We start from the raw sequence: 26,672 nt of genomic DNA, 5'->3' as shown, positions 1-26,672 counted from the left end.
CTTGTAGTCACATGCTTCTCCCAGAAGAAGGAAGCAGAAGCCTGATGATGACGGATGGGATTCCGTCGAAACGTTGCGCCTACACCTTTAATTCTACGCGGGGAAAAACCCGAAAAACCAAGGATCCACATACAGGCACCCGCGAAAACCTCAGAAAACATATATATATATATATATATATATATATATATATATATATATATACACACACACACACATATATATATATATACACATATATATATATATATATATATACACATATATATATACACATATATATATATATACACACACACACACACACATACACACTGTATGTATGTATATACACAAACATATATATACACACGCGCACACATGCACGCACATATACATATATATTTGTATATAAATGTATATATTAGGTGTTCTGCAGTTTTATTAGCTGCCCAGGAATGGAGGCTGTGAGGGTCTGAAGCAGTGTTTATATAAAAAGTAAAACTAATCAACCGCCAAAATCATTCCAAAGAGTTAGAACGTTCCAGATTTTCTGAAGTCTGAATCCTGTGATAGCTTGAAGTCATTCTGCCCCCAGCCGGTGCTGGGGGGTGGGGGGCAGCAGACTTTGCTGGCCAACTTCCCCATTTCTTTTTAACATTAGCAGAGGGAGAGAATCGAGATCACGTGAAGCGTTAATACCACTTTACAAGACCTTGGTAAGGCCACACTTGGAATATTTGCATCCATTTTTGGTCACCACGATGTCAAAAAGACGTTGAGACTCTAGAAAGAGTGCAGAGAAGAGCAACCAAGAGGATTAGTGGACTGGAGGCTAAAACACATAAGGAACAGTGGCTGGAATTGGGTAGGTCTAGTTTAAGGAAGAGAAGGATGAGGGGGGACAGGATAGCAGCCTTCCAATATCTCAGGGGCTGCCCCAAAGAAGAGGCAGTCAAGCTATTCTCCAAATTGCCCGAAGGCAGGACAAGAAGCAACGGATAGAAACTCATCAAGGAGATTAGAACTAAGGAGAAACTTCCTGACAGTGAGGACAATTAGCCAGTGGAACTCCTGGCCTCCAGAAGCGGTGAATGCTCCAACACTGGAAGTTTTTTACGAAGAGACTGGACAGCCATTTGCCTGAAAGGGTATAGGACTTCCTGCCTGAGCAGGGGGCTGGACTAGAGGACCTCCAAGGTCCCTCCCCACCCTGCCATTCTATTCTTGGGGGCTGCCAGAAGAGAGTCAGGCGGGGGGGGGGCTTAGAAGCTTGCGAGACCCAGTTCTGACCGCATTTTTTCCCCCTTTCCTTTCCTTCTGATGCCCCGCAGGCTGGCTGCATGTACGTCCACGGAGGCGTGGTGGACATTCACCGGAACAGACGGACTGGCTCTCTCTTTAAGATGTGGCTTGTGGTGCCCAGCCTGCTGGAACTCTCTTGGGAGAAGCTGCTGGTCTTCTACCCCCATTTAGCCAACCTCAGCCGCTCTCAGCTTCTGCACCTGGGACTGACCCAGGGTCTCATCGAACGTTTGAAATGAAACGTCCCGCAGGCCGGCGCGCTAATTTAAAAAAAGAAAGAAAGAAAAAAAAGTCTTTGCCGCCCCCCCTTCCCCATCCCTCCCTATCCCTTCGTCCGGCTCGCCCGTTCTCGTTTCCTCTTTGTGGTCCTGCGGAGAAGACACGGAGGAGGAGGAGACCCATAGCCCCCCCCCGCTTCTCCAGCCTTCCGCGCAAAGTACTTCAGATGCCTTTCCTGTTACCTATATATATTTTTTTCTATATTGATTTGAGAATTTATTAAACTCCGCTTCTTTTTTTTTTTTAATTTATGGAGACCTATAAAACACATCATGAACGAAAAGCTGCTGTCGCCGAGACAATTTGTACAGGCCGTCCTCGACTTAAAACCGCGGTTCGTTTAGCAACCGGGCGAAGGCACCTGGGAAAAAAAAAGCGACTCGACCGTTTTTCACACTTAAGGACCGTTGCGGGATTCCCCCACTTGGCAACCGACTCCCGGTAACAGTGTCCCGGGCTTGCGTGAATCCCCCCCCTTTTTTTTTTTTGACGTTCCGACAAGCAAAAGTCCACGGGGGAAGCCAGATTCACCGTTTAACAACTGCGCGGCTCGCTTAAGCACAAAGGTCACAAAACGGGGAAGGCTCACCTCTCAAAAGGTCTCGCTTAAGGCCTTGTGGCCGTAAGTTGAGAACTACCTGTACTGGGTTTTGCCGCACGCTTGTAGTCACGTAAGGCGAGGATCCGGTCAACAGTCTTCCTGTTTCGGGCCTCGGTTTCTCCTTTCGTAAGAGGCGGTATCCTGCGGCGAGGCCGTTTTCCTGCTTCCTGGCAGGAAATTGGAGGAACCCAGCACCGCTTTCGCCGTTCCTCGGCGGTCCTTTTACGGAGAGCGACAACAGGGGTTTGTATCGGCAATGGATTTCTCTTCCTACCAACTGGCCTTTGTTCGAAGTTTTTGCTTCGGTTATTTTTTTATTATTATTTTTAAAATAAAATGTTGAAACGCCCTTCCAGTCGGACGGGGGATATTTTCTCGAAATGAGTGTTTTGGTTGACAGGTCGTCCTTCCCCGGAAAAGTCGCATCATCGCTGGTGAGCAAAAAGCCCCAGTACAGGCTAGTCCTCGACTTACGACAGTTCAAAGTTACGATGGCACTGGGGGGGGGTAGAAAGTGACTTGTGACCATTTTCAGAGTTACGACCGTTGGCATTCCCCAGAATCGGGTGATCAAAATTCAGACACTTATTTACAGATTCATATTTACGACGGTGGCAGCATCCCGGAGGAACTCACGGGATCCCCGTTTTGCGACCTCCTGACAGACAAACGTCCACGGGGGAAGCCAGATTCACTTAACAACCGGGTTACTAACTTAACCTCAGTGATTCACGTCACAGCTGAGGCGTGTAAAATGGGGCTAAACTCACTTAACAAATGTCTCACTTAGCGAACAGAAGTTTTGGGCCCGTTTGTGGTCGTTGAGGCGAGGACGACCTGAGTGCTCTGAAGAGTTCTTGCCTTTTTTTAAAGAAAAAAAAACACGCTGGAAAAAGAAAAACCTTCCGTGTCTTGATTGTGGTTCTGAATGTTTGTTGGAATTAATGCTGTACAATGTTAAGACTAACCTGCATCTAACCGTGGCTTGAGAAATGAGGGTTCCGATTTGGGTTTTTTAAAAAAATAACCTTGGAAAACTTGCTGGTTGTTGTTCACTGTTGTCTTTGCGACTGCCACTGTTTCTGGAACCAGTGATGCTTGGGGAAGGGGGGGTCTCCTGTGTGCAGGTAGTCCTCGATTTACAACCCTTCATTTAAGGACGGGTCAAAGTCGCAGCAGCATTGAGCAAAGCAACTGACGTTTTCCACGCTGACCACTGGTGCAGCATCCCCAGCGTCGCGTGATCAAAATTCGAACTCGGGGCAACCAACCCGCGTTTATGATGGTTGCAGCATCCTGGGGTCACGCGATCCCCTTTTGCCACCGTCTGACGAGCAAAATTAACGGGGGAAGCCAGATTCGCTTCGCGGCCGTGTGACTAACAGCCTCAGCGATCTGCTTTGCAACCGGCAAGGACGGTTGCGCAACTGGGCAAAATTCCAATGAACCCGTCTCGCTTAGCAACAGAAATTTTGGGCTCGGTTGTGACCGTAAGTCAAAGGCTACCTGTACTGGGTGAACGTCCTTTAGTTTTAATCTTATTTATTTTACTTATTGTTGACACTGTACTGTATTTCTGTGGCCTAATTTACACTCCTGTTACTCGCTCGGTTTGGACGTGGCATGTCTATAATGGGGTGGTATTTTCTGCCCCTCCACGTCCTTCGTTGGTCAGTCGAGGGCTTGCCGAAACCATCTGCAGCTCCCAGCCCTCTCTCAGCACTTTAGAGAGTCAGCAAATTGCCCCCAACTATTTGGGTCCTCGTTTTACGGACCTGGGAAGGACGGAAGGCTGAGTCAACCTTGAGCCAGTCAGGATCGAACTGCTGGCAGTGGGCAGAATTAACCTGCAATACTACATTCTATCCACTGCCCCATCGAGGCCTTTCCTTTTTTCCTTTCCTTTCCTTTCCCTTTCCTTTCGACTTAGCAACAGCGCTTAGATTTATATACCGCTCTGCAGTGCTTTACAGCCTTCTCTAAGCGGTTTACAGAGTCAGCCTGTTGCCCCCAACAATCTGGGTCCTGATTTGACCGACCTCGGAAGGATGGAAAGCCGAGTCAACCCTGAGCCGGTCAGGATCAAACTGCTGGCGATGAGCAGAATTAACCTAAATTACTCCACTCCCTTGCTTCGTCTAACCACCCTTCACTCCCTGGTAGACAAGACGGATGGGTCCTGAAGACCATCTTTTCACTGCAGCTGGGTACGGCTAGTCTAGTGAAAAGAAGAATCAGAGGGGACATGATAGCAGTGTTCCTGTATTTGAGAGGCTGCCACAAAGAAGAGGGTGTGTGTTTCCAAAGCGCCCGAAGGCAGGACAAGAAGCAACAGATGGAAACTAATCAAGGAGAGAACCAAACCTAGAACGGAGAAATTTCCTGACAGCATAAACAATCAGCAGAGCGACTTGCTTCGGAGGTTGTGGGCGCTCCAACACTTGGAACTTTTTAAAAAGAGACTGGACATTTGTCTGAAATGGTATAGGGTCTCCTGCTTGGGCTAGAAAACCTGCAAGGTCCCTTCCAACACTGACATTCCATTATTCTCTTCATGGGATAATCAGCTTAACAACCAGCACAACGTACAACCGTAATTCCCGGGTCAATTACAGCCATAAACTGAGGACTACCTGCATGATGCCAGAAATAGGCCGTGGGAGGACACACCGATTCTACATCACCTGTTAGAGCAGGGGTCTCAGACCTTGGCCACTTTACGACTTGGGGACTTCAACTCCCAGAATTCCCAAGGAATTCTGGGAGTTGAAGTCCCAAAATGGTAAAGTGGCCAAGGTCCGAGACCCCTGCCTTCAAGAGTGTTCTCCCGTGATGGCTACGAAGTGAAAGATACCATCCCCAACGCACTGCGAAGACGACGTTCAAAATCGGCTTCCTTTATTTCATGCTCTGTCTCAAGATCGGGGGCGGTTCTCAGTGTGTGTGTTTGTGTGTGTGTGTGTTTTTGCCTGCAGCAGGGGCCGCACGACAAAAGCCTGAGGTAGCTACAGTGAAACGGCAGCACGTCCCTAATCCATGTTAAAAATTGTCAGCACACTCGTCCGTCAGAGGCATCCGCATCGCTGCTTTGCTGCGCCGAAACTCTCTTCGTTGGTCACCAGGAGTGGGCCAGCGTCTTTGGCAGCTCCTACAGCTTTTCCATACAGGAAGGACCCCCGAGAGGCTCATGAGCTGGAAAAGGTCAATGGCTGCCTTGGAGACAAATCTAAAAGGGTACTAATTAAAGTCTGTCCTAAGCACCTCCCGACGAGACAGTCATTGCTCGGACAGAAGCGCTCGCGGGAAGCGACTGCTACGCCAGGAGGCAGGAATACGGAAGCCCAGCGTCGTGTCAGCTCAGCAGCCAGCAGGAGAAGGGGCAAAATAATACACTGCCAGGAGGATAAAATAGACCGTCACCAACACGGTACCTGGGTGGGAGAGAGAGAAGAGCACGGATAAGTTACGGGAGATGAGTAGCCCCCTCCTCAGCCATGGACGTTGGGTGACTGGAGCAGCCATTCTCAGCCTGAAGTATCTCAAGGACGTTTAGCAACAGCACTTACATACTGCTTCACACTGCTTGACAGTCCTCTCTAAGCGGTTCACAGAGTCAGCCCGTTGCCCCCCAACAATTTGGGTCCCCATTTTACCAACCTGGGAAGGACGGAAGGCTGTGAGTCAACCTTGAAATGGTCAGGATCAAACTGCTGGCAGCGGGTAGAGATTGCTTGCAATACTGCATTCTAACCACTATGCCACCACAGCTCTTTCCTTCCTTCCTTCCTTCCCTCCCTCCCTCCTTCCTTCCTTCCTTCCTTCCTTCCTTCCTTCCTTCCTTCCTTCCTTCCTTCCTTCCTTCCTTCCTTCCTTCCTTCCTTCCTCCCTCTCCCTTCTAGCACTGATGATGTTCCCTAGTTGGGTCATGAAACGTCTGCAAGAAAACCACCAAGCTCAGAGAGCACCAGGGACCCCACAGTTCCTCCCTCCCTCCCTTTTTAGCAATAGCACTTACAACCCATTCTGAGTGGTTTACAGAATCAGCCTGTTGCCCCCCCTCCCCAAATAATCTGGGTCCTCAATTTACAGACTTTGGAAGGATGGAAGGCTGATCCATCTTGAGCCGGTCAGGATCAAACTCCAGGCTGTGAGCAGAGTTTGCCTGCAATACTGCATTCTAGCCACTGCGCCACCACGGCCCTTCCTTCCTTCCTTCCTTCCTTCCTTCCTTCCTTCCTTCCTTCCTTCCTTCCTTCCTTCCTTCCTTCTTAGCAATAGTGCTTAGACTTATGTACTGCTCCACAGTGCTTTACAGCCCTCTCTCAGCGGTTTACAGGCTCCCTTTTAGCACTGATGGTGTTCCCTACTTGGGTCACCAAACGTCTGCAAGAAAACCACCAAGCTCAGAGACCACCAAGGACCCCACAGTCCTTTTCTTTCTCCTCCTCCCTTTCTGGAAAAGTTCTCACCTTGGAAATAATCACACTTGCCATCCATGAAGATGTAATTCATGAGGACCACACTGAACATGCTGGCGTAGACGTGGAGGTCGCTGAAGACCAGGATGAAGTCGGTGGGCTGCTCCAAAGGAAAGGAACAAATCAATCTGCAGGCAGCCCCAAGGACTGAGGGCTGAAATCCAGTGGCTGCCTTTCCTTTTACAATATTTTTAAATTAAAGTTGCCAAACTTTAATAAGACAAAACTAAGAAAATATAAAAAGCACAGGTAGTCCTCAACTTATGACCATTCGGCCGCCATTTAAAATTATGATGATGCTGAACGAAGGGACACAGGACTCCCCCACCACCTAAACGTATCGCCGTGCCCCTCCCCCAGTCATGAATGTCATGTTTCCGATAGATGAAACTCTTCAAAAGAACTTCGAGGCATTGTTTTCCTTTTATTCGAGTAGCAGAATATCGGCACTGCATAATCGAAGCCAAAAACTGAATTCCCCTCCCCTGGGCACCTGGTATCAAAGCACAATTCCCTCCTCCAATTAACAGTCATAAATCACACACCACAATTAGCTTGAAGCACGGGCTTCCTCTCCAGCTCTTCAGCCCGCCAATTCTTTATCAGCTCTGGTCTCAGTAACCTTGATTCTCACACTACGTTTAGTGTTGTTATGTGTAGCTGGACTCTCATTCATATCCCCCCCCCAGCATCATCTAACTCTAAAAGCAAAAGGGAAAAGATGGCTACATTTCTATCTGTTATCAATGCGTTGACAATGCGATTGCAATCATGTGATCGTCATTTGCAACCTTCTCTACAAGGATCTGAGCTTCTCTGAAGCCCAGGAACTGTAGAGAGGGAAGGCCTCCCTCTCTGAAAGACAGTGGATCTCTCGCAGACCCTCCCCCTCTTACTCACGTAAAACACGGTGAAGAGCACCAGGATGGGTATCTGTAACATGCAGACTTGCACCGCGATGCAGTTCCCGATCTCAATGCTTCAAAAGGAGGACACAGAGGAGGACATGGGTGAGGCACAGCTCATAGACAGTGGACAGGCTTGCTTCCCATCATCCCCTGCCACCTGAGTCCCTGCTTGGGCAAGGACATCCCCCAGCTGGATTTGTACACTTCCGGTTCCCAACCATTTCCATATTTAGCATTTTGATGGGGCATGCATTGATATCTGTGGGTAGCATAAGATCTATCTTCCCCATGAAAGAAAATCTGTAAGGTGGGTTGGGCTGAGAGTCAGTGACAGCCTTAACAACAGCCAGGGAGCTGCTGTGGCTTATGGGGGATTTGAACCCATTACTTGACGGACCGTCTTTCCCAAGTTAGAGCTACCCAACCCACCAGAAGTGGTGAGGTAGGGGATGTTACAAGTCCCTTTTCTTAAGGAGGTCCATCTGGTGGACCAAGAAGGGCCTTCTCTGTGGTGGCTCCCTCCCTATGAAACATCATCCCTGCAGAGACAAAATTGACACTGCACTTTACACTCTTCCGAAAAGCCACATTTGGAATTCTGCATCCAGTTTTGGTCGCCACGATATAAGAAAAAGATGTTGAGGCTCTAGAAAGAGTGCAGAGAAGAGCAACAAAGATGATCAGGGGGCTGGAGGCTAAAACATACGAAGAATGGTTGCACAAATTGGGTATGGCTAGTTTAATGAAAAGAAGGACTAGGGGCGGACATGATAGCAGTACTCTAGTATCTGAGGGGCTGCCCCAGAGAAGAGGGAGTCAAGCTATTTTCCAAAGCGCCTGAAGGCGGGACAAGAAGCAACGGATGGACACTCATCAAGGAGAGAAGCAACTTGGAATTAAGGAGACACTTCCTAACATTGAGAAAAATTAATCAGTGGAACAGCTTGCCTACAGAAGTTGTGGGTGCTCCAACACTGGAAGTCTTGTAAGAAGAGATTGGACAGCCATTTGGTGGAAATTGTAGACAGTCCCCTGCTTGAGCATGGGGTTGGACTAGAAGACCTCCAAGGTCCCTTCCAACTCTGTTATTCTGGCCCCGAACACCTGGTTTTGCATCAGGCCTGGGGACACCAGGGAGATAGGAGCCTATCAAGTGGCTAGTTTGAATGTTCTCACTGGTGTGGGGGGTTTATTGGGGTTTGTATTGGGGTTTTATTTCTGTAAGTCACTCGGAGTCGTCATGAGTCCGTTGGGCAGCCATATCTGTCAACTGTCCAGTTGGCATTTCCAGGGGAAAAAAACTCCTGGAAAAATGATTTTATCAAGAGCATAATACTTTACTGAAAGTTTACATTGGCACAGAAGAAGCAAACCAGCTCTGGTTTTCCCGCGCAAAGGCTTGCTTAGTCAAACGACAGACTTCCTTCACCCCCACCCAGTCAGTGTTCACATTGTCCAATAGTAGTCTTACTATTATGGAAACAGTCCTCTTCTCCTCTGAGTGGCCTTGACACTTGGTTGCCTAGATGTCACCCCTCCCCCACCTTTGCATTCCATTGTGAAGATATGAGCCAAAGAGAAAACGTAGGTGAAAAGGCAAATCGGTCTTGACAATATCTAATTTTCTTAATAAACCTCAGCCTCTCCATATCTATTTCTGATTGCTCACGTCTTCTCAAAGTGGCCAAGGTTGAGAAACATTGATCTAATGCAATGCCAAGAGACAGATACACTCAAAACCAAAGTGGTCTTCCAAGGGGGACATCACAAGTGTCCTTATCAGATCGGCAACCTCGTAGAAGAAGGCGCCTACCTCAAGCTGAGATTGTTCTGCAAAGCAAACTGGATTCCGTTGATCAGTTCTGGAATCTCAGGCACCATGGCTAGCACAGTCACCCCGATGAAGTACTGGAAGAACGAGGTAAGAGTTCAAGGTTAGATCCACCTTGGCATCCAGGATCAATCACTACCGTTCAACAAAGGGCTGGACAAGTGACTTTTCAGCAGACTTCACAGCACAGTTTTTCAGACAACTAACAGTAATAATAAGTTACCGAGGAGAAAGTTTGTAGCTCAGCATCAACTGTGGGGTCCTTGATGCTCTCTGAGCTGGGTGGTTTCCTTGCAGACGTTTCATGACCCAACTAGGTAACATCACCAATGCTAGAAGGGAGAGAGATTTGTGGAGAGGAGGAGGAGGAAGAGCAGGAGGAGGAAGAGGAGGAGGAGCAGGATGACTATTGTGGGGTCCTTGGTGGTGAGCTTGGTGGTTTTCTTGCAGATGTTGCAATGATCAATGCTCTGGCATTGATGATGTTACCTAGTTGGGTCATGAAACGTCTGCAAAAAACCCACCCATCTCAGAGAGCACCAAGGACCCCACAGTCGTTGTCGTCATTGTCCTCCTCCTCCTCCTCCTCCTCCTCCTCCTCCTCCTCCTCCTCCTCCTCCTCCTCTCCACAAACCCCACTCCCTTCTAGCACTGATGATGTTACCTAGTTGGGTCATGAAACTTGTGTAAGAAAAGAACCCAGCTCAGAGAGCACCAAGGACCCCACAGTCGTCGTCTTCCTCCTCCTCCTCCTCCTCCTCCTCTCCACAAACCCCACTCCCTTCTAGCACTGATGATGTTACCTAGTTGGGTCATGAAACATCTGCCAAAAGACTACCCAGCTGAGAGAGCACCAGGGACCCCACAGGTGATCTATTTACCTGGAAACGACGAGACTCTCCCGGCAACTGGTCACTCTGACCTCCCACCAGTCGGGCACCTTCTGGAGAAGCCCCCCAGGGACTCCCCACAGGCCCTCCCCCTCCTTACCTGAGAAACGGGGGAGTGGTTCAGAATGGGGCTGATGTGCTCGGTGGCCAGGTCGGCGCAGGCGGACATGCCTAGGGTGGCCACCAGGAGAATGACCACGGCTCTCCAGCGGGACCAGTGGACCACGGCGCTGTGATGGTGACCAGGCACTGCAAGGAAGCCGGAAAAGATTCCTCGGGCTGGGCTTGATTGCAGCTTCCCTCATCTCTGGCTCAACACGGACCACCCCCCCACCAGGAAAAGTTTACCAGTAAACAGCACCCCCAAAAGTTTATTTCTGCAGTGGAGGGGAGAGCCTTTGGGGATGTTTAAGGAAGGCAGGGCCGAGGTCATAAGTGGAGCCAGGAGGAAAGTCTGACTCAAGAGGCTCAAGATGGACAAGTCACTTCAACACACCTGTGTGGCCCTGCCCCCAAAAGGTACAAGCAGTCCCTGACTTACAACGGTATGTTTAGTGACTGTTCAAAGTCACAGACTTTGGAGAAGTAAAAGGTTGAGGTTCATCAGAATGGAATGGAAAGGAATGGAATGGAATAGAATAGTGGAATCAAATAAGAATAGAATAGAAATAGAAATAGAAATAGAATAGAAAATATGGAATGGAATGGAACCCAGATTGTTGGGGGCAATAAGCTGACTTTGTAATAATGCCGCTTGGGGGGGGGGGGCGAAAGCCCTAATAAGCAGGCAGATACATAGAATGAAGGCTATTGCTAAGCACATTGGTTTGTGCTTCTTAGATTGTAAGCCGCCCTGAGTCTTCGGAGAAGGGCAGGATATAAATGGGATTTAAAAAAGGAACCTTGGAGGTCTTCTAGTCCAACCCAGAGCCTTGGTGGAGCAGTGGGCTAATGCCTCCTTAAGTAACCCCAGCTGCCTGCAATTAGTGCAGGTTCGAGTCCCACCAGGCTCAAGGTTGACTCAGCCTTCCATCCTTCCCAGGTAGGTAAAATGAGGACCCTGATTGTTGGGGGCAATAAGCTGACTTTGTAATAATGCCGCTTGGGGGGGGGTGAAAGCCCTAATAAGCAGGCATATACATAGAATGAAGGCTACTGCTAAGCACATTGATTTGTGCTTTAGATTGTAAGCTGCCCTGAGTCTTCGGAGAAGGGCGGGATATAAATGGGATTAAAATAAAAAGAATAGAATAGAATAGAATAGAATAGAACAGAATAGAATGGAATGGAATGGAATGGAATAGTGGAATCAAATAAGAACAGAACAGAACAGCAGAGTTGGGACCTTGGAGGTCTTCTAGTCCTGCTCAGGTTGCATATTATTATTTTATTCTACGGCCCCAAAACAAGTCAGAAGTCAATACTTTTCTTTTTCTCCCCCCCCCCTTTACCCTGCACTCTTTCCTGTTTTACTTTTCCTCCCCCTGTTTTCCCATTATTTTCATTTTTCTTTGCGTTGCTGTGTATTTCGTATTTTGATTAAACTCAATAAAAATACGGGGGAGAAAAATATTGCGATGCTAAGCCGAGGACTCCCTGGAGTTCAAGAACAATACCCCTCCTGGCACCCAGGAAATGTTGGGGGGGGGCTCAGCACACCTTAGAAGAAAGGGGTTGCAACGAGTGAGGAAGAGCTTAAGACAGCCAAGATAGAGGGGGTCCTCGTTTAGCGACTGGCGCCATCAAGGCCAAGACAACTTACTGGGGCAGTCGCTGATGAGGATGTCGTAGATGTGGGAGTGGGTCTTCAGGGTGAAGATGAGCCCAATGAAGTACGCGGCTGGGAGCATCAAAGACACCGTGTAGACCAGGGGCCTGCCACACAGAAAGCAATACACAGAATAACAGAACTGGAGGGGGCCTCAGAGGTCATCTAGTCCAACCCCCTGCCCAGGCAGAAGATCTGATACCATTTCAGACAAGTGGCTGTGCGGACTCTTCATGAAAGTCTCCAAGGGCTTTATATAAAAAATAAATAAAAGAAATAATAATAAAATGAAATAAAATAAAATAAAATAAAATAAAAACAATAAAAATAATAAAATAAAATAAAAATAATAAATAAAATAATAAAAAATAAATATAAAATAAAATAATAATAATAATAAAATATAAAATAAATACAAAATAAAATAAAATAATAAAAAATAAATATAAAATATTAAAAGAAATAAAAAATAAATATAAAATAATATAAAATATAAAATAAAAACAATAAATAAAAATAAAATAAAATAAAAATAATAAATAAAATAATATAAAATAAAATAAAAATAATAAAATAATATAAAATTAAAAGAGCCTTGGTGGAGCAGTGGGCTGATGCCTCCTTAAGTAACCCCAGCTGCCTGCAATTAGTGCAGGTTCGAGTCCCACCAGGCTCAAGGTTGACTCAGCCTTCCATCCTTCCCAGGTAGGTAAAAGGAGGACCCAGATTGTTGGAGGCAATTAAGCTGACTTTGTAATAATGCCGCTTGGGTGTGTGTGTGTGAAAGCCCTAATAAGCAGGCATATACATAGAATGAAGGCTACTGCTAAGCTTGTAAGCCGCCTGAGTCTTCGGAGAAGGGCGGGATATAAATGGAATTTTAAAAAAAAAATATAAAAGAAAAGAAAAATAATAAAATAAAATAAATATAAAATGAATAAAATAAAATATAAATAAAATAAAATAAAATAAAACAATAAAATAAAATAAAATAAATAAAAATAAAAATAAAACTTCCCAGCAAGGGATACTCACTCGATATGGCTATAGTACAGAGTCCCGTTGTTCTCCATCTGCCAAGACAGAAGGGGGGGGGGTCAGGGATGCCCAGTCAGAGGCATCTGAACGTCTGAACCTCCTTTGACCCCCAAAACAACCCAGCAGGCCTTATGCTTCTTGGCTGACCGGTTCATGCCCACTTAAGACCCTCAGGGGTGTCAGGACTACAAATCCAAGCCTCCCCAGCCCAGTTGGGAACTGCCATCCCCAGGCGGTTGGGCGAAGGCGCCAAGGCTGGACCCGACCTCGGGGCCTCTGTTCTCATCCGGTGCTCAAAGGGAGCGGGCCTTGCTTGCTCGGATGTGCAAAACCCCTGGGAAGGTCGTGCTCACCAAATCGAAGTGACAGCTCTGGCAGACATAGTGCCCGGGTAGTTCCTGGGTAAAATTCTGGCATTCCCCGCAGATCAGCCTTCCGTAGACTTTGGAGAAGAGAGTTGGCGCAAACACACCTGGCAAGTAAGAGAAACTGATGGGAAACATCCACGCGCGATGCAAGACTGGAGGGCAAAACCAGCCAGATCACAGGGCAATGGCTTACCCCCCCCTCCTCTCTCTCTCTCTCTCTCTCTCTCTCCCTCTCTCCCTATCTATCTATCTATCTATCTATCTATCTATCTATCTATCTATCTATCTATCTATCTATCTTTCATCATCCCTCTCTGTATCTGTCTGTCTGTCTGTCTGTCTGTAACCTATTTATCTATCTCAGACATGTCAAACACAAGGCCCAGGGGCCGGATCCGGCCCGCAAAGTGGTTTCATGCGGCCCACGAAGCCATCCTGGAAACAGTGAGGGAACGGCCCCCACTGCCTTGGCCCTGGCCCAGAGACCCTCCTCCTGCCAGAGACCCCCAGATCTGCCCCACTCCTGCCCAGGCCCCCATAGGCACCCTTGATGCCAACGATGGAGAGCTGGCCACGCCCACCCAGTAGGCCATACGCACTCTAGCCACGCCCACCCAGTAGGCCATACGCACTCTAGCCACGCCCACCCAGTAGGCCATATGCACTCTAGCCACGCCCACCCAGTAGGCCATGCCCACCCAGGCCACACCCACCTGGCCCCCTGAGGGCAACTGCAATGCTGATGCGGCCCTCAATGAAATTGAGTTTGACACCACTATCATCTATCTATCTATCTATCTATCTATCTATCTATCTATCTATCTATCTATCTATCTATCTATCTATCAACTATCTATCTATCTATCTATCTATCTCTATCTATCTATCTATCTATCTATCTATCTATCTATCTATCTATCTATCTATCAACTATCTATCATATCTATCACCCAGCCAGCCATCCATCCAATCATCCATCTGTCTCTGTCTGTCTGTCTGTCTGTCTGTCTGTGTCTGTCTGTCTATCTATCTATCTATCTATCTATCTATCTATCTATCTATCTATCTATCATCCATCCATTCATCAATATGTATTTCAATTATTATTAGTAGTAGTTTTTCTATTAAGGATCCTTTGACACTGACCTTTTCCACCTAGAAACACATCCATTAAAGGCCGGACATGCTTTCAGCTCAAAATGTGATCTTTCAGCTCAGCATTTTGAATCTGGAATCATTTGGGCTTCCTTATCAAAATGAGGATGGGAAACGGGGTTTGGACCCCCGCAGAGCTCACCTCCCACCGACAGGAAGAGGAGCGCAGAGCTGATCCCGGCCGATCGGCTGTTGAACCGTTGCTCTTGATGTCGGATGCCGCCGATCACCATGCAGAGTCCCTGTGAGAGAGAAGGAGAAGCAGATTTGACCTCCTGGGCTGGGTTGGGATCCAGCAACATCCTGCAAAGGACTCAGACTCAGATTATCTACAGCCAACAGATGCCCAGCAGGATTGGAGGGAAGCTCTACCCAAAACTATGGAAATAGGAGGTGGAGAGGTTTGAATCCCACTCCCTTCTAGCGTGGATGATGTTCCCTAGTTGGGGTATGAAACGTCTGCAAGAAAACAACCCAGCTCAGAGAGCATCAAGGACCCCACATCTTCCTCCTCCTCCTCCTCCTCCTCCTCTAGAGCTCATGATGATCCCTAGTTGGGTTATGAAACGTCTGCAAGAAAACAACCCAGCTCTGAGAGCATCAAGGACCCCACATCATCATCTTCTTCTTCTTCTTCTTCTTCTTCTTCTTCTTCTTCTTCTTCTTCTTCTTCTTCTTCTTCTTCTTCTTCTTCTTCTTCTTCTTCTTCTTCTTCTTCTTCCTCCTCCTCCTCCTCCCCCCCTTCTCATGATGATCCCTAGTTGGGTTATGAAACGTCTGCAAGAAAACAACCCAGCTCAGAGAGCATCAAGGACCCCACATCATCATCATCATCATCTTCTTCTTCTTCTTCTTCTTCTTCTTCTTCTTCTTCTTCTTCTTCTTCTTCTTCTTCTTCTTCTTCTTCTTCTTCTCTTCTTCTTCTTCTCTTCTTCTTCTTCTTCCTCCTCCTCCTCCTCCTCCTCCCCTTCTCATGATGATCCCTAGTTGGGTTATGAAACGTCTGCAAGAAAACAACCCAGCTCAGAGAGCATCAAGGACCCCACATCATCATCTTCTTCTTCTTCTTCTTCTTCTTCTTCTTCTTCTTCTTCTTCTTCTTCTTCTTCTTCTTCTTCTTCTTCTTCTTCTTCTTCTTCTTCTTCTTCTTCTTCTTCTTCTTCCCCCTCCTCCTCCCCCCTCCTCATGATGATCCCTAGTTGGGTTATGAAACGTCTGCAAGAAAACAACCCAGCTCAGAGAGCCCCAATGTCCCCAGTTGTCCTTCTTCTCCTTCTCTTCCTCCTTCTTCTCCTCCTCCTCCTCCTCCTCCTTTCATTCCTTCTCCTCCTGTCTTCCCTTTCTCCTTCTCCTCCTCCTCCTCTCCTCATCAATCCTCGCTCTCTTCTAAAACCACCAAGCTCAGAGAGCACCTAGGGCCCTCCCCGAGCTACCAATGTTCCCTTCTCTTCTGTGTCAGCTACAGCATTCCAATCCACTTTCCGCAATCGAATCCCCCAAATGGACCGGAGGCCACATGGAAAGGAGCTCAAGGCCCAGGCTCACCGGGATGAAAAGGACGCAGCCCAGGAGGGTCCCGGTGAGGGCAGACTTGACGATCTCCTCGTAGCACTTGTTCTTCTCGCGAGCCCCCTTGATGAGGGCCGTGATGTAGAAGGTGAGTTCGGTGATGGAGCCAAAGGTGGCGTTGACCACGGCCCCCACGGCAAAGTTGCTTTGCGCCGAGATGCTGGAGGAGAAAGAGGAAGAGGGTTTCTCAGGGACAGAGTTGAGGGCCAGATCTTGAGGCTCTGCCTAGATTCCTCAAGGAAGAGAATAACAAGAGTCCGAAGAGGACCCTTGGAGGTCTTCTAGTCCAACCCGCTGCTCAAGCAGGAGAGCCTAGACCATTTCAGACAAATGGTGCTCCAAGCTCTATCTTAAAAACTTCCAGTGTTGGAGCACCCACAACTTCTGGAGATAAGCTGCTCCTTCCTTCCTTCCTTCCTTCCTCCCTCCCTCCCTCCCCACCTCTTCCTTCCATTCTTCCTTCCTCCCTTTCCTTCCTCCCTCTCCTTCCTTCCTTCCTCTTCCTTCCTTCCTTCCTTTTCTTCCTCCCTCCCTCCCCACCTGTTCCTTCTTCCCTCCCCTCCCCCCTTTCCTTCCTTCCTCCCTCCCTCCTTTCCACCCATCGGTCCATCCATCCATCCATCCAACCAGTCTGTCTGTCATGTATTTTATCTATCTCAGAATTATAGAATCATAGGGCTGAAAGGGAATATCTATCTATCTATCTATCTATCTATCTATCTATCTATCTATCTATCTATCTATCTCTACTTATCTATGTATCTATCATCTATTTATCTTTACTTATCTATCTATGTATGTATGTATCTATATCTATCTATCTATCATCTATCTATCTATCTATCTATCTATCTATCTATCTATCTATCTATCTATCTATCATCTATTTATCTTTACTTATCTATCTATGTATGTATGTATCTATATCTATCTATCTATCATCTATCTATCTATCTATCTATCTATCTATCTATCTATCTATCCATCTCTACTTATCTATGTATCTATCATCTATTTATCTTTACTTATCTATCTATGTATGTATGTATCTATATCTATCTATCTATCATCTATCTATCTATCTATCTATCTATCTATCTATCTATCTATCTATCTATCCATCTCTACTTATCTATGTATCTATCATCTATTTATCTTTACTTATCTATCTATGTATGTATGTATCTATATCTATCTATCATCTATCTATCTATCTATCTATCTATCTATCATCTATTTATCTTTACTTATCTATCTATGTATGTATGTATCTATATCTATCTATCATCTATCTATCTATCTATCTATCTATCTATCTATCTATCTATCTATCTATCTATCTATCATCTATTTATCTTTACTTATCTATCTATGTATGTATGTATCTATATCTATCTATCTATCATCTATCTATCTATCTATCTATCTATCATCTATTTATCTTTACTTATCTATCTATGTATGTATGTATCTATATCTATCTATCTATCATCTATCTATCTATCTATCTATCTATCTATCTATCTATCTATCTATCCATCTCTACTTATCTATGTATCTATCATCTATTTATCTTTACTTATCTATCTATGTATGTATGTATCTATATCTATCTATCTATCATCTATCTATCTATCTATCTATCTATCTATCTATCTATCTATCTATCTATCTATCTATCTATCTATCTATCTATCTATCTATGTGGATCCTTGGTTTTTCGGGTTTTTCCCCGCGTAGAACTAAAGGTGTAGGCGCAATGTTTCGACGAAATCCCATCCGTCATCATCAGGCTAGTGGTTTCTGCTTCCTTCTTCTGGGAGAAGTATGTGGCTGTTTGTTTTTCTTTTTTAAACTGCCAGAGGGGGTGTGTTCCGTGAGTGGAAGTGTGCTGATTGGGTGGGGATTATGTGTGTTCTGATTGGGTGGGAGCACAACTCACCAGCTCAGGTCTAAGGCTGGCAGCTGAGACCAGCCCATCCACTCAAAACACACCCCCACCCAATCAGAACACACATAATCCCCACCCAATCAGCACACTTCCACTCACGGAACACACCCCCTCTGGCAGTTTAAAAAAGAAAAACAAACAGCCACATACTTCTCCCAGAAGAAGGAAGCAGAAACCACTAGCCTGATGATGACGGATGGGATTTCGTCGAAACGTTGCGCCTACACCTTTAGTTCTACGCGGGGAAAAACCCGAAAAACCAAGGATCCACATACAGGCACCCGCGAAAACCTCAGAAAACAACTATCTATCTATCTATCTATCTATCTATCTATCTATCTATCTATCTATCTATCTATCTATCATCTATCTATCTATCTATCTTCAATCAATTTTCAATCAATTTAATCAGTATAGAACTGGAAGGGATCTTAGAGGTCTTCTAGTCTAACCCGCTGCTCAAGCAGGAGACCTGCCTATCCCATTTCAGACAACTGGCTGTCCAGTCTCTTCTCATCAGTGACGGAGCACCCACAAGCTGTTCCACCCGTTTACTGTCCTCACTGTCAGGAAGTTCCTCCTTAGTTCGAGATTGGGAGAGGGAGAAGACGGAGGACCATCCGTGTGGACAAATGTCCCTGACCTTTGACCCAAGGAGGCATTGAAGGGTCAGTCTGACATCCAGCCCTTTGGCTCGACCATTAGATAATCCGACGGCCTTGCTCTGCAAAACAGGACGCTACACAGGTAGTCCCCGACTTACGGCCACAATGGAGCCCCCAAATTTCTGCGGCCTAAGCAAGACAGCTGGTTTGAGTTTTGCTGCTCTTAAGTGCATCATGCAATTGTTAAATTAGTAAGATAGTCGTTAAATGAGTCCAGCTTTCCCCACGGACTTCGCTTGTCAGAAGGTCACAAAAGGGGAACCACATGACCCGGGGGGGGGGGGCGCTGCGACCGTCATTAATACGAGTCGGTGGCCAAAAGTCTGAATTTGGATCATGTGACCCTGGGGATGCCGCAACGGTCTTCAGTCTGAAAAACGGTCGTGAGCCCCATTTTTCGGTGCCGTTGTGACTTCGATGGGTCATTAAACGGACTATTCCAAGTCGAGGACTCCCCCTGTACTAGTCACATTTATGACTGCAGCTGAGCCTAAAATTTCTGTCGCTAAGCAAGACAGTTATTAAGTGAATTTTGCCCTGTTTTACAACCTTTCTTGTGACCGTCGTTAAGCAAATCGCTGCAATTTTTAAGTTTCAGTCCCGCGTGGACTTTTTGCTGGTCAGAAGGTCGCAAAAGGGGAGTCACCTGACCCCGAGGGGGGGGGACGCTGCAAACGGTCATAAATACAAGACGGTGGCCAAGCGTCTGGATTTTGATCATGTGATGCTGCAACGGTTGTCTGAAAAAACAGCCCTAAGTCTCTTTTTTCAGCGCCACTGCAACTTTGAACGGACACTTAACGAACGGTTGTAAGTCGAGGACTCCCTGTACTTGGGAGCCACTTTGGAAGCCGAGGAAGAGGAGGGGAATCTTGACAAACCTGGTTAAACCTTGAGGGTTGAAGTGCTCACCTGGCAATCGCCATGCCGATGTAGTAGGAGAGAGGCATGATGGAGAGCAAGGCCAGAGTGAACTTGGTCACCGAGCCGGTGTAGTAGTTGTGTTTATCGGCGTAGCCCAAAATCAGGGTCACGATGACCAACGGGAGGAGATCTGGAGGGTCGTGGGTGAGGAAAATGCATCTGTCGTGAGGGGCATCAGGCAGAGAAGGGCTGGATGAGCTTGCAAGAGGAAGCTGAATATGTTTATGGACGTGGTAAGCTTCCTACGGGACGTGGCTAGAAATCCATAGCTACTGACTGAATGGGGAAGTTGGAAATACATCCCAGGAGAAGAAAAAGGGGCCGTTTTGTATTGTGCGGGTCCTTGGTGTTCTCTGAGGCTGGTTGCTCTCTTGAAGAGGGAGGAGGAGGAGGAGGAGGAGGAGGAGGAGGAGGAGGAGGAGGAGGAGGAGGAGGAGGACTGTGGGGTCCCTGGTGCTCTCTGAGCTTGGTGGCTTTCATGCAGATGTTTCATAACACATCTAGGTAACATCTTCACTGCTGGAAGGTTTGCAGGGAGGAGGAGGAGGAGGAGGAGGAGGACTGTGGGGTCCCTGGTGCTCTCTGAGCTTGGTGGCTTTCATGCAGATGTTTCACAACACATCTAGGTAACATCTTCACTGCTGGAAGGTTTGCAGGGAGGAGGAGGAGGAGGAGGAGGAGGAGGATGACTGTGGGGTCCCTGGTGCTCTCTGAGCTTGGTGGCTTTCATGCAGATGTTTCACAACACATCTAGGTAACATCTTCACTGCTGGAAGGTTTGCAGGGAGGAGGAGGAGGAGGAGGAGGAGGAGGAGGAGGAGGAGGAGGAGGAGGATTGTCGGGTCCCTGGTGCTCTGAGCTCGGTTGCTCTCTTGTAGAAATTTCATAACCCACCTAGGTAACATCTTCACCTCCTCCTCCTCTCTGCAAACTCCACTCCCTTCTAGCACTGATGATGTTACCTAGTAGGGTCATGAAACGCCTGCAAGAAACCCACCAAGCCGAGAGAGCCGCAAGGTCCCCACAGTTCAACCCTGAGCTACAAAAATTCTCTTCTAATCGCACTTCTGTCCTGCCTGTGGGATAAGGAATCTTCCCGGGGGTTTCTATGAAGTCACCAAGAGTTGAGAACTTCTTTGAAGGACCAACATCAGGTAACCCTCCAGCGCCATTTGGGGCAAACGAAAGGAGGAAAAGAAGGGGACAAAACACGGCGAATTGGGGGAGGCTAGGCCAGTTCCTCAGATCAGGGGTCCCCAACCCCCGGTCCGTGAATCGGTACCGGTCCGCGGCACGCCAGCAACCGGTCCGCACAAACAAGCAAAGCCCCATCTGTGGGAAGCAGGCAGCACACAAAACCACACCCTCTCTCCATGGAACCGGTCCCTGGTGCCCAAAAGATGGGGGATCTCTGCCTCAGATGACCTTGGTTGAGCTCCAAAGAGGTCCCAACAGCAAACATTTTGAGCATCTAGTCCTCAGGCGTCAAACCTGATTTGATGGCATCTCCTTTAATACGACAAGAATGTCTTCTTCTGGGGACTTCCGGTGGCTCCGCGGCACCGGAGACAGCCTTCCCGGGCTGCCCGTGGCTCAGCTGTGTGATTTTTCGCCCGAAACAGCGCCGATCAGCTGTTCGGGTGAATTTGAAGCCCCCTCCTCGGGAGAAGAGGAGGGGGTGAGCCCCCAGGTAGGGGTCGAGTTCTCCGGGGCCGCCTGAGCTTGGAGCTTGGGCGGCTGAAGGATTGAACTCCCCCGTAGCCTGGGCTGCTCCCAGCTGGCTAGCGTCTCTGCTCCGGACTTTATGGAGCAGAGCCAGGCGTCTGCGACCATCCCTGCTTGAAGGAGAGACTATGAAAGGAAAAGAGCAGGCAGAGCAGTACAAGAGGGAAAGATGAAGAGATGAAGAGGATTATTTTATTTTACTCTCGAGCTTGATGGACTTTGCTTAAAACTTAAAGTGAAAGTGCGTCACAATTGTAAGTAAAAGATGGCGGCTAAACCTCCCCCTAGAACTTTTCGGAGTGCTGGAAATTCTCCGGTGCAACAACAATCATTACTGCAGGCGTTGCATTCTCCCGATGTATTGACATCGAAGGACCTTGAAAAACATACCCAGTTAATTTTGGAGTCAATGGGTGTTAAATTTGTACAGATGGAGGAGAAATTGGAGAAATTGGAGCAGAGAATGGAAGAAAGGATGGAACAGAAATTCAGAGAGATGAAGGTAGACATTTTGTCCTCAGTGCATAAAGTAGCTAAATGTGTGGAGGTGCTGGATGACAAAGTGGAAGATCTGACTCAAAAGAATGCTATATTAGAAGCAAAAGTATTGGAAATTGAAGATTTAAAAGACAAAATGGATAGCGAACTGAGTCTGGCTCAATTTTACCAGATGCAGTTTGCTGTTAGAATTAGAGGCCTAAAAGAGAATATTAAGGAAGATTTAAAGCAGCTGGTTTCTGAGGCTTTTGAGGTGGTATTGAACCATCCAGCATCTGAAATAAAACAAGGCATGGACAAAGTGTTTCGTGTGAACTCGTGGATTGCTAAACAGAGAAAGTTGCCTAGAGATGTGGTGGTTTACTTTGTAAAAAGGGAAATTAGAGATGAAGTTATACAAGCTGCCTATGATACTAAAGTTGTGATTGCTGGTCAAGAAGTTTTGGTTCTAAAAGAAATTCCTCCAAAGATTTTAAAGAGAAGGAAGGACTTTATATTTCTTGTGCAAGAGCTCAAGCAAAGAGATATAAGGTTCAGATGGGAGATCCCAGCTGGGTTGAGCTTCATGTATGAAGGCAAAAGGTACTGTTTGGGTACTGTGAAGCAAGCGCATGATTTTTACAACAATGTCTTAAAAGCAACCCCATCAACACTTCTGGAAGCTGCAGAGGGATCTGGAGAAGGAGAACATCAAGAGGATGAAGATGGACAGATAGACGAGAATGGTACAGGAGGAGATCAAGCTGCAACTCTTTTGGATGATCTTAGAGAACAGAGGGTGACGCGTGCTGCCTTAAAACGCTCAAAAAAGATAAAAAAATAAGACCAGTAGAAATCTATGGAACTTTCACAACATACTTACAGTCAAGTGGTAGTTGTGTTTTTAAGAGTTTTGGGATGATATGTATGGTAACAGAATCTTCAATTTGGAATTAATGGACAATTTACTACAGAAGAAGAGGAAGAAAGTTTTGTGGGTTAATGTGGGTTAATTTGTGTAAGAACTATCTATTATAGCCTATTTTGGCTAGAGAGGTTAATAGGGATAGGTGCTTGTGATGTGTAAATGAGAATTTGTTTAGGAAATAGTGAATTGTGGAAGAACATAGATGGGAATGATACTAGTTTTCTTTTATTTTAGTTCTTTATACATATTTAGTATTATTAAGGATTGGTTTACTCTATATAAGCTAGAGAGTGATGGATTTTAGAGTTTATAATTGTTAGTATATGATTGTTTATGATTGCTTTTTAGATATATACCTTGTATTTTGCTCTGGGAAGTCGGGGGGGGGGGGAGGGGGGGAGGAGGGGAAGTAGGGGGGGGGAGCCAGGGGAGGGAGGAGGGAGAGGGGGAGGGGGGGAGATAGGGGGGAGGTAGGGAGGGGAGGAGGGAGGGCGAAGGGGGGTTTTTTAAAGGAAAACTGTATTTTAAAACTTTTCAATTAAAAAAAAAAAAGAATGTCTTCTTCTGGACTTGGGTCAAAGAGAGACAAGGCAAAGGTCCTGCTTAGAAGGTCCCTCAGAGGTTGAGGCACAGAAGCTGCCCACAACTGACACCCCCCCAGGTCCCCCCAAAGGATACTGACGGCGAAGACGTTGATCCCATCCACGGCGTATTTGTAATAATATGCACAGACCGCCCGGTAACAACAAAGGACCACTTCGGCATCTAAGGGGACTTCTGTCTGGAGCAGAGAAGGAACACAAGGGAAGAATAAACCAGATTGCGCTGATTTTCGGTTCTGTGGCCAGGTAGTCCTCGACTTACGGCCGAACATTTCTGCAGCTAAGTGAGATCGTTGTTAGCAAATGAGTTTCGCCCCGTTTTATGACCTTTCTGTCCAACTGTTCTTACGTGAATCCCTGCAGTTCCTAAGTGAATAATGCGGTTGTTAAATGAATCCGGCTTCCCCATCGGCTTTGCTTGTGGGAAGGACGCAAAAGGGGATCATGGGAGATCGGGGTGCTGCAGCCGTCCCGAATACGAGTCAGTGGCCGAGCGCCTGAATTTGGATCATGTGACCAGGGGAAATGCTGCAACGGTCGCTAAGTATGAAAATAACGGTCCCAAGCCACTTTTTGCGGCACCGTTGTGATTTTGAGTGGTCGCTAAACAGACTGTCGTAAATCGAGGGCTACCTGTCCATGGCCACCTGTAAAACCCCCAATCTCCTTCTGGCCTCCTCACCTTCCGCAGGCGCTGGATATGGACACACTGGGGAGGCAGGAGTAAAATCGTGGTGACGGTGCGCAGGCTCATCTTGGCCGTGGGGATGAAGAAGACCAGAAGCCAGCAGATGAGGCAGACCAGGGCGTGGGCCAAGGCGAGGAGAGGGAAACCGGTCAGCAGCCAGAGGTAGGTGCTGATGCGCCTCTGGGCAGGGTGGGAAAGAGGGAGAGTTAGGGCTGAGAAGGGAGGGGGGGTCCCCAGCGGGAAGAAACACACATCTCAGAGGGAGAGGAATGAATTTTTTATGTGGATGATGATCATGATTTATCCCCGGTTGCTTGTATGCACACTGAAAGCTTCTGCACAAATTCCTTGTGTGTCCAAACACACGTGGACAATAAAGAATATCCTATCCTATCCTATCCTATCCTATCCTATCCTATCCTATCCCATCCCATCCCATTCCATTCCATTCCATTACATATTTTCTATTCTATTCCATTCCATATATTCTATTCTATTCTATTCTGTTCTGTTCTATTCTGTTCTATTCTATTGCACTCCATTCCCCATATTCTATTCTATTCTATTCTGTTCTATTCTATTCTATTCTATTCTATTCTATTCTATTCTGTTCTGTTCTGTTCTGTTCTGTTCTGTTCTGTTCTGTTCTGTTCTGTTCTGTTCTGTTCTGTTCTGTTCTATTCTATTCTATTCTATTCTATTCTATTCTATTCTATTCTATTCTATTCTATTCTATTCTATTCTATTCTATTCTATTCTATTCCATTCCATTCCATTCCATATATTCTATTCTATTCTATTCTATTCTATTCTGTTCTATTCTATTCTATTCTATTCTATTCTATTCTATTCTATTCCATTCCATATATTCTATTCTATTCTGTTCTGTTCTGTTCTGTTCTATTCTATTCTATTCTATTCTATTCTATTCTATTCTATTCTATTCTATTCCATTCCATTCTATTCTATTCTATTCTATTCTATTCTATCCTATCCTATCCTATTCTATTCCATTCCATATATTCTATTCTATTCTATTCTATTCTGTTCTATTCTATTCTATTCTATTCTATTCTATTCTATTCTATTCTATTCTATTCTATTCTATTCTATTCTATTCTATTCCATTCCATATATTCTATTCTATTCTGTTCTGTTCTGTTCTGTTCTGTTCTGTTCTGTTCTGTTCTGTTCTGTTCTATTCTATTCTATTCTATTCTATTCTATTCTATTCTATTCTATTCCATTCCATTCCATATTTTCTACTCTATTCCATTCCATATATTCTATTCTATTCTATTCTATTCTATTCTATTCTATTCTATTCTATTCTATTCCATTCCATTCCATTCCATATTTTCTATTCTATTCCATTCCATATATTCTATTCTATTCTGTTCTGTTCTGTTCTGTTCTGTTCTGTTCTGTTCTATTCTATTCTATTCTATTCTATTTTCCAATATTCTATTCTATTCTATTCTATTCTATTCTATCCTATCCTATCCTATCCTATCCTATCCTATTCCATTCCATATTTTCTATTCTATTCTATTCCATTCCATTCCATTCTATTCCATACCATATTTTCTATTCTACTCTACTCTACTCTACTCTACTCTACTCTACTCTATTCTAAATTCTATTCTATTCTATTCTATTCTATTCTATTCTTATTCTTCTATTCTATTCTGTATATTATTCTATTCTATTCTATTCTATTCTATTCTATTCTATTCTATTCTATTCTTTCCATTTCTTATTCTATTCTATTCTATTCTATTCCATATATTCTATTCTATTCTATTCTGTTCTGTTCTGTTCTGTTCTGTTCTGTTCTATTCTATTCTATTCTATTCTATTCCATTCCATTCCATTACATATTTTCTATTCTATTCTATTCCATTCCATATATTCTATTCTATTCTATTCTATTCTATCCTATTCCATTCCATTACATATTTTCTATTCTATTCCATTCCATATATTCTATTCTATTCTATTCTATTCTATTCTATTCTATTCTATTCTATTCTATTCTATTCTATTCTGTTCTGTTCTATTCTATTCTATTTTCCAATATTCTATTCTATTCTATTCTATTCTATTCTATTCTATTCTATTCTATTCTATTCTATTCTATTCTATTCTATTCTATTTCTATTCTATCCCATCCCATTCCATTCCATTCCATATTTTCTATTCTATTCTATTCCATTCCATTCCATTCTATTCCATACCATATTTTCTATTCTACTCTACTCTACTCTATTCTATTCTAAATTCTATTCTAAATTCTATTCTATTCTATTCTATTCTATTCTATTCTATTCTATTCTATTCTATTCTATTCTATTCTATTCTATTCTATTCTATTTTATTCTTTCTCCATTCTATTCTATTCTGTTCCATTCTATTCCATTCCATTCCTTCTGGTTCTGTTCTGTTCTGTTGTTCTGTTCTGTTCCATTCCATTCTATTTAGTTCAAAACCTCGACTTACGACTACAGTGGAGCCCAAAATTTGTGCCACTAAACAAGACCTTG

General features: G+C 45.4%; 2 protein-coding genes across 3 annotated transcripts in view; one reads left to right on the top strand and one right to left on the bottom strand.

Moving 5' to 3' along the window:
* KLHDC10 (kelch domain containing 10) overlaps positions 1-26,672 on the top strand; it is a 331,421-nt gene that overhangs the window by 19,100 nt on the left and 285,649 nt on the right. Inside the window, exon 9 of one of the 2 annotated variants that reach the window (XM_083366137.1) lies at positions 1,314-3,205. The exons of the other annotated variant lie outside the window; for it this stretch is intronic. Within the exon in view, the coding sequence (XP_083222263.1) occupies positions 1,314-1,523 (210 nt within the window). The 3' untranslated portion in view covers positions 1,524-3,205. Of the gene's footprint in view, positions 1-1,313; positions 3,206-26,672 lie in introns of those variants that run through there. 2 annotated transcript variants of the gene reach the window in all.
* LOC310642691 (uncharacterized protein) overlaps positions 5,061-26,672 on the bottom strand; it is a gene marked incomplete at its 5' end in the record, with an annotated part of 28,630 nt that continues 7,018 nt past the window's right edge. The window contains 13 exons of the mRNA XM_083366577.1: positions 5,061-5,595; positions 6,634-6,742; positions 7,543-7,621; positions 9,364-9,458; positions 10,372-10,520; positions 12,034-12,146; positions 13,075-13,112; positions 13,431-13,549; positions 14,743-14,842; positions 16,146-16,329; positions 19,698-19,839; positions 23,518-23,620; positions 24,124-24,309. Coding sequence (XP_083222703.1) covers positions 5,522-5,595; positions 6,634-6,742; positions 7,543-7,621; positions 9,364-9,458; positions 10,372-10,520; positions 12,034-12,146; positions 13,075-13,112; positions 13,431-13,549; positions 14,743-14,842; positions 16,146-16,329; positions 19,698-19,839; positions 23,518-23,620; positions 24,124-24,309 — 1,491 coding nt within the window. The remainder of the gene's footprint in view (positions 5,596-6,633; positions 6,743-7,542; positions 7,622-9,363; positions 9,459-10,371; positions 10,521-12,033; positions 12,147-13,074; positions 13,113-13,430; positions 13,550-14,742; positions 14,843-16,145; positions 16,330-19,697; positions 19,840-23,517; positions 23,621-24,123; positions 24,310-26,672) is intronic.

The sequence above is a fragment of the Vipera ursinii genome (assembly GCF_947247035.1).
Source record: "Vipera ursinii genome assembly, chromosome: 6".
Taxonomy (NCBI): domain Eukaryota; kingdom Metazoa; phylum Chordata; class Lepidosauria; order Squamata; family Viperidae; genus Vipera; species Vipera ursinii.
The sequence above is the reverse complement of the archived record's forward strand: the minus strand, read 5'-3'. Positions and strand labels throughout refer to the sequence as shown.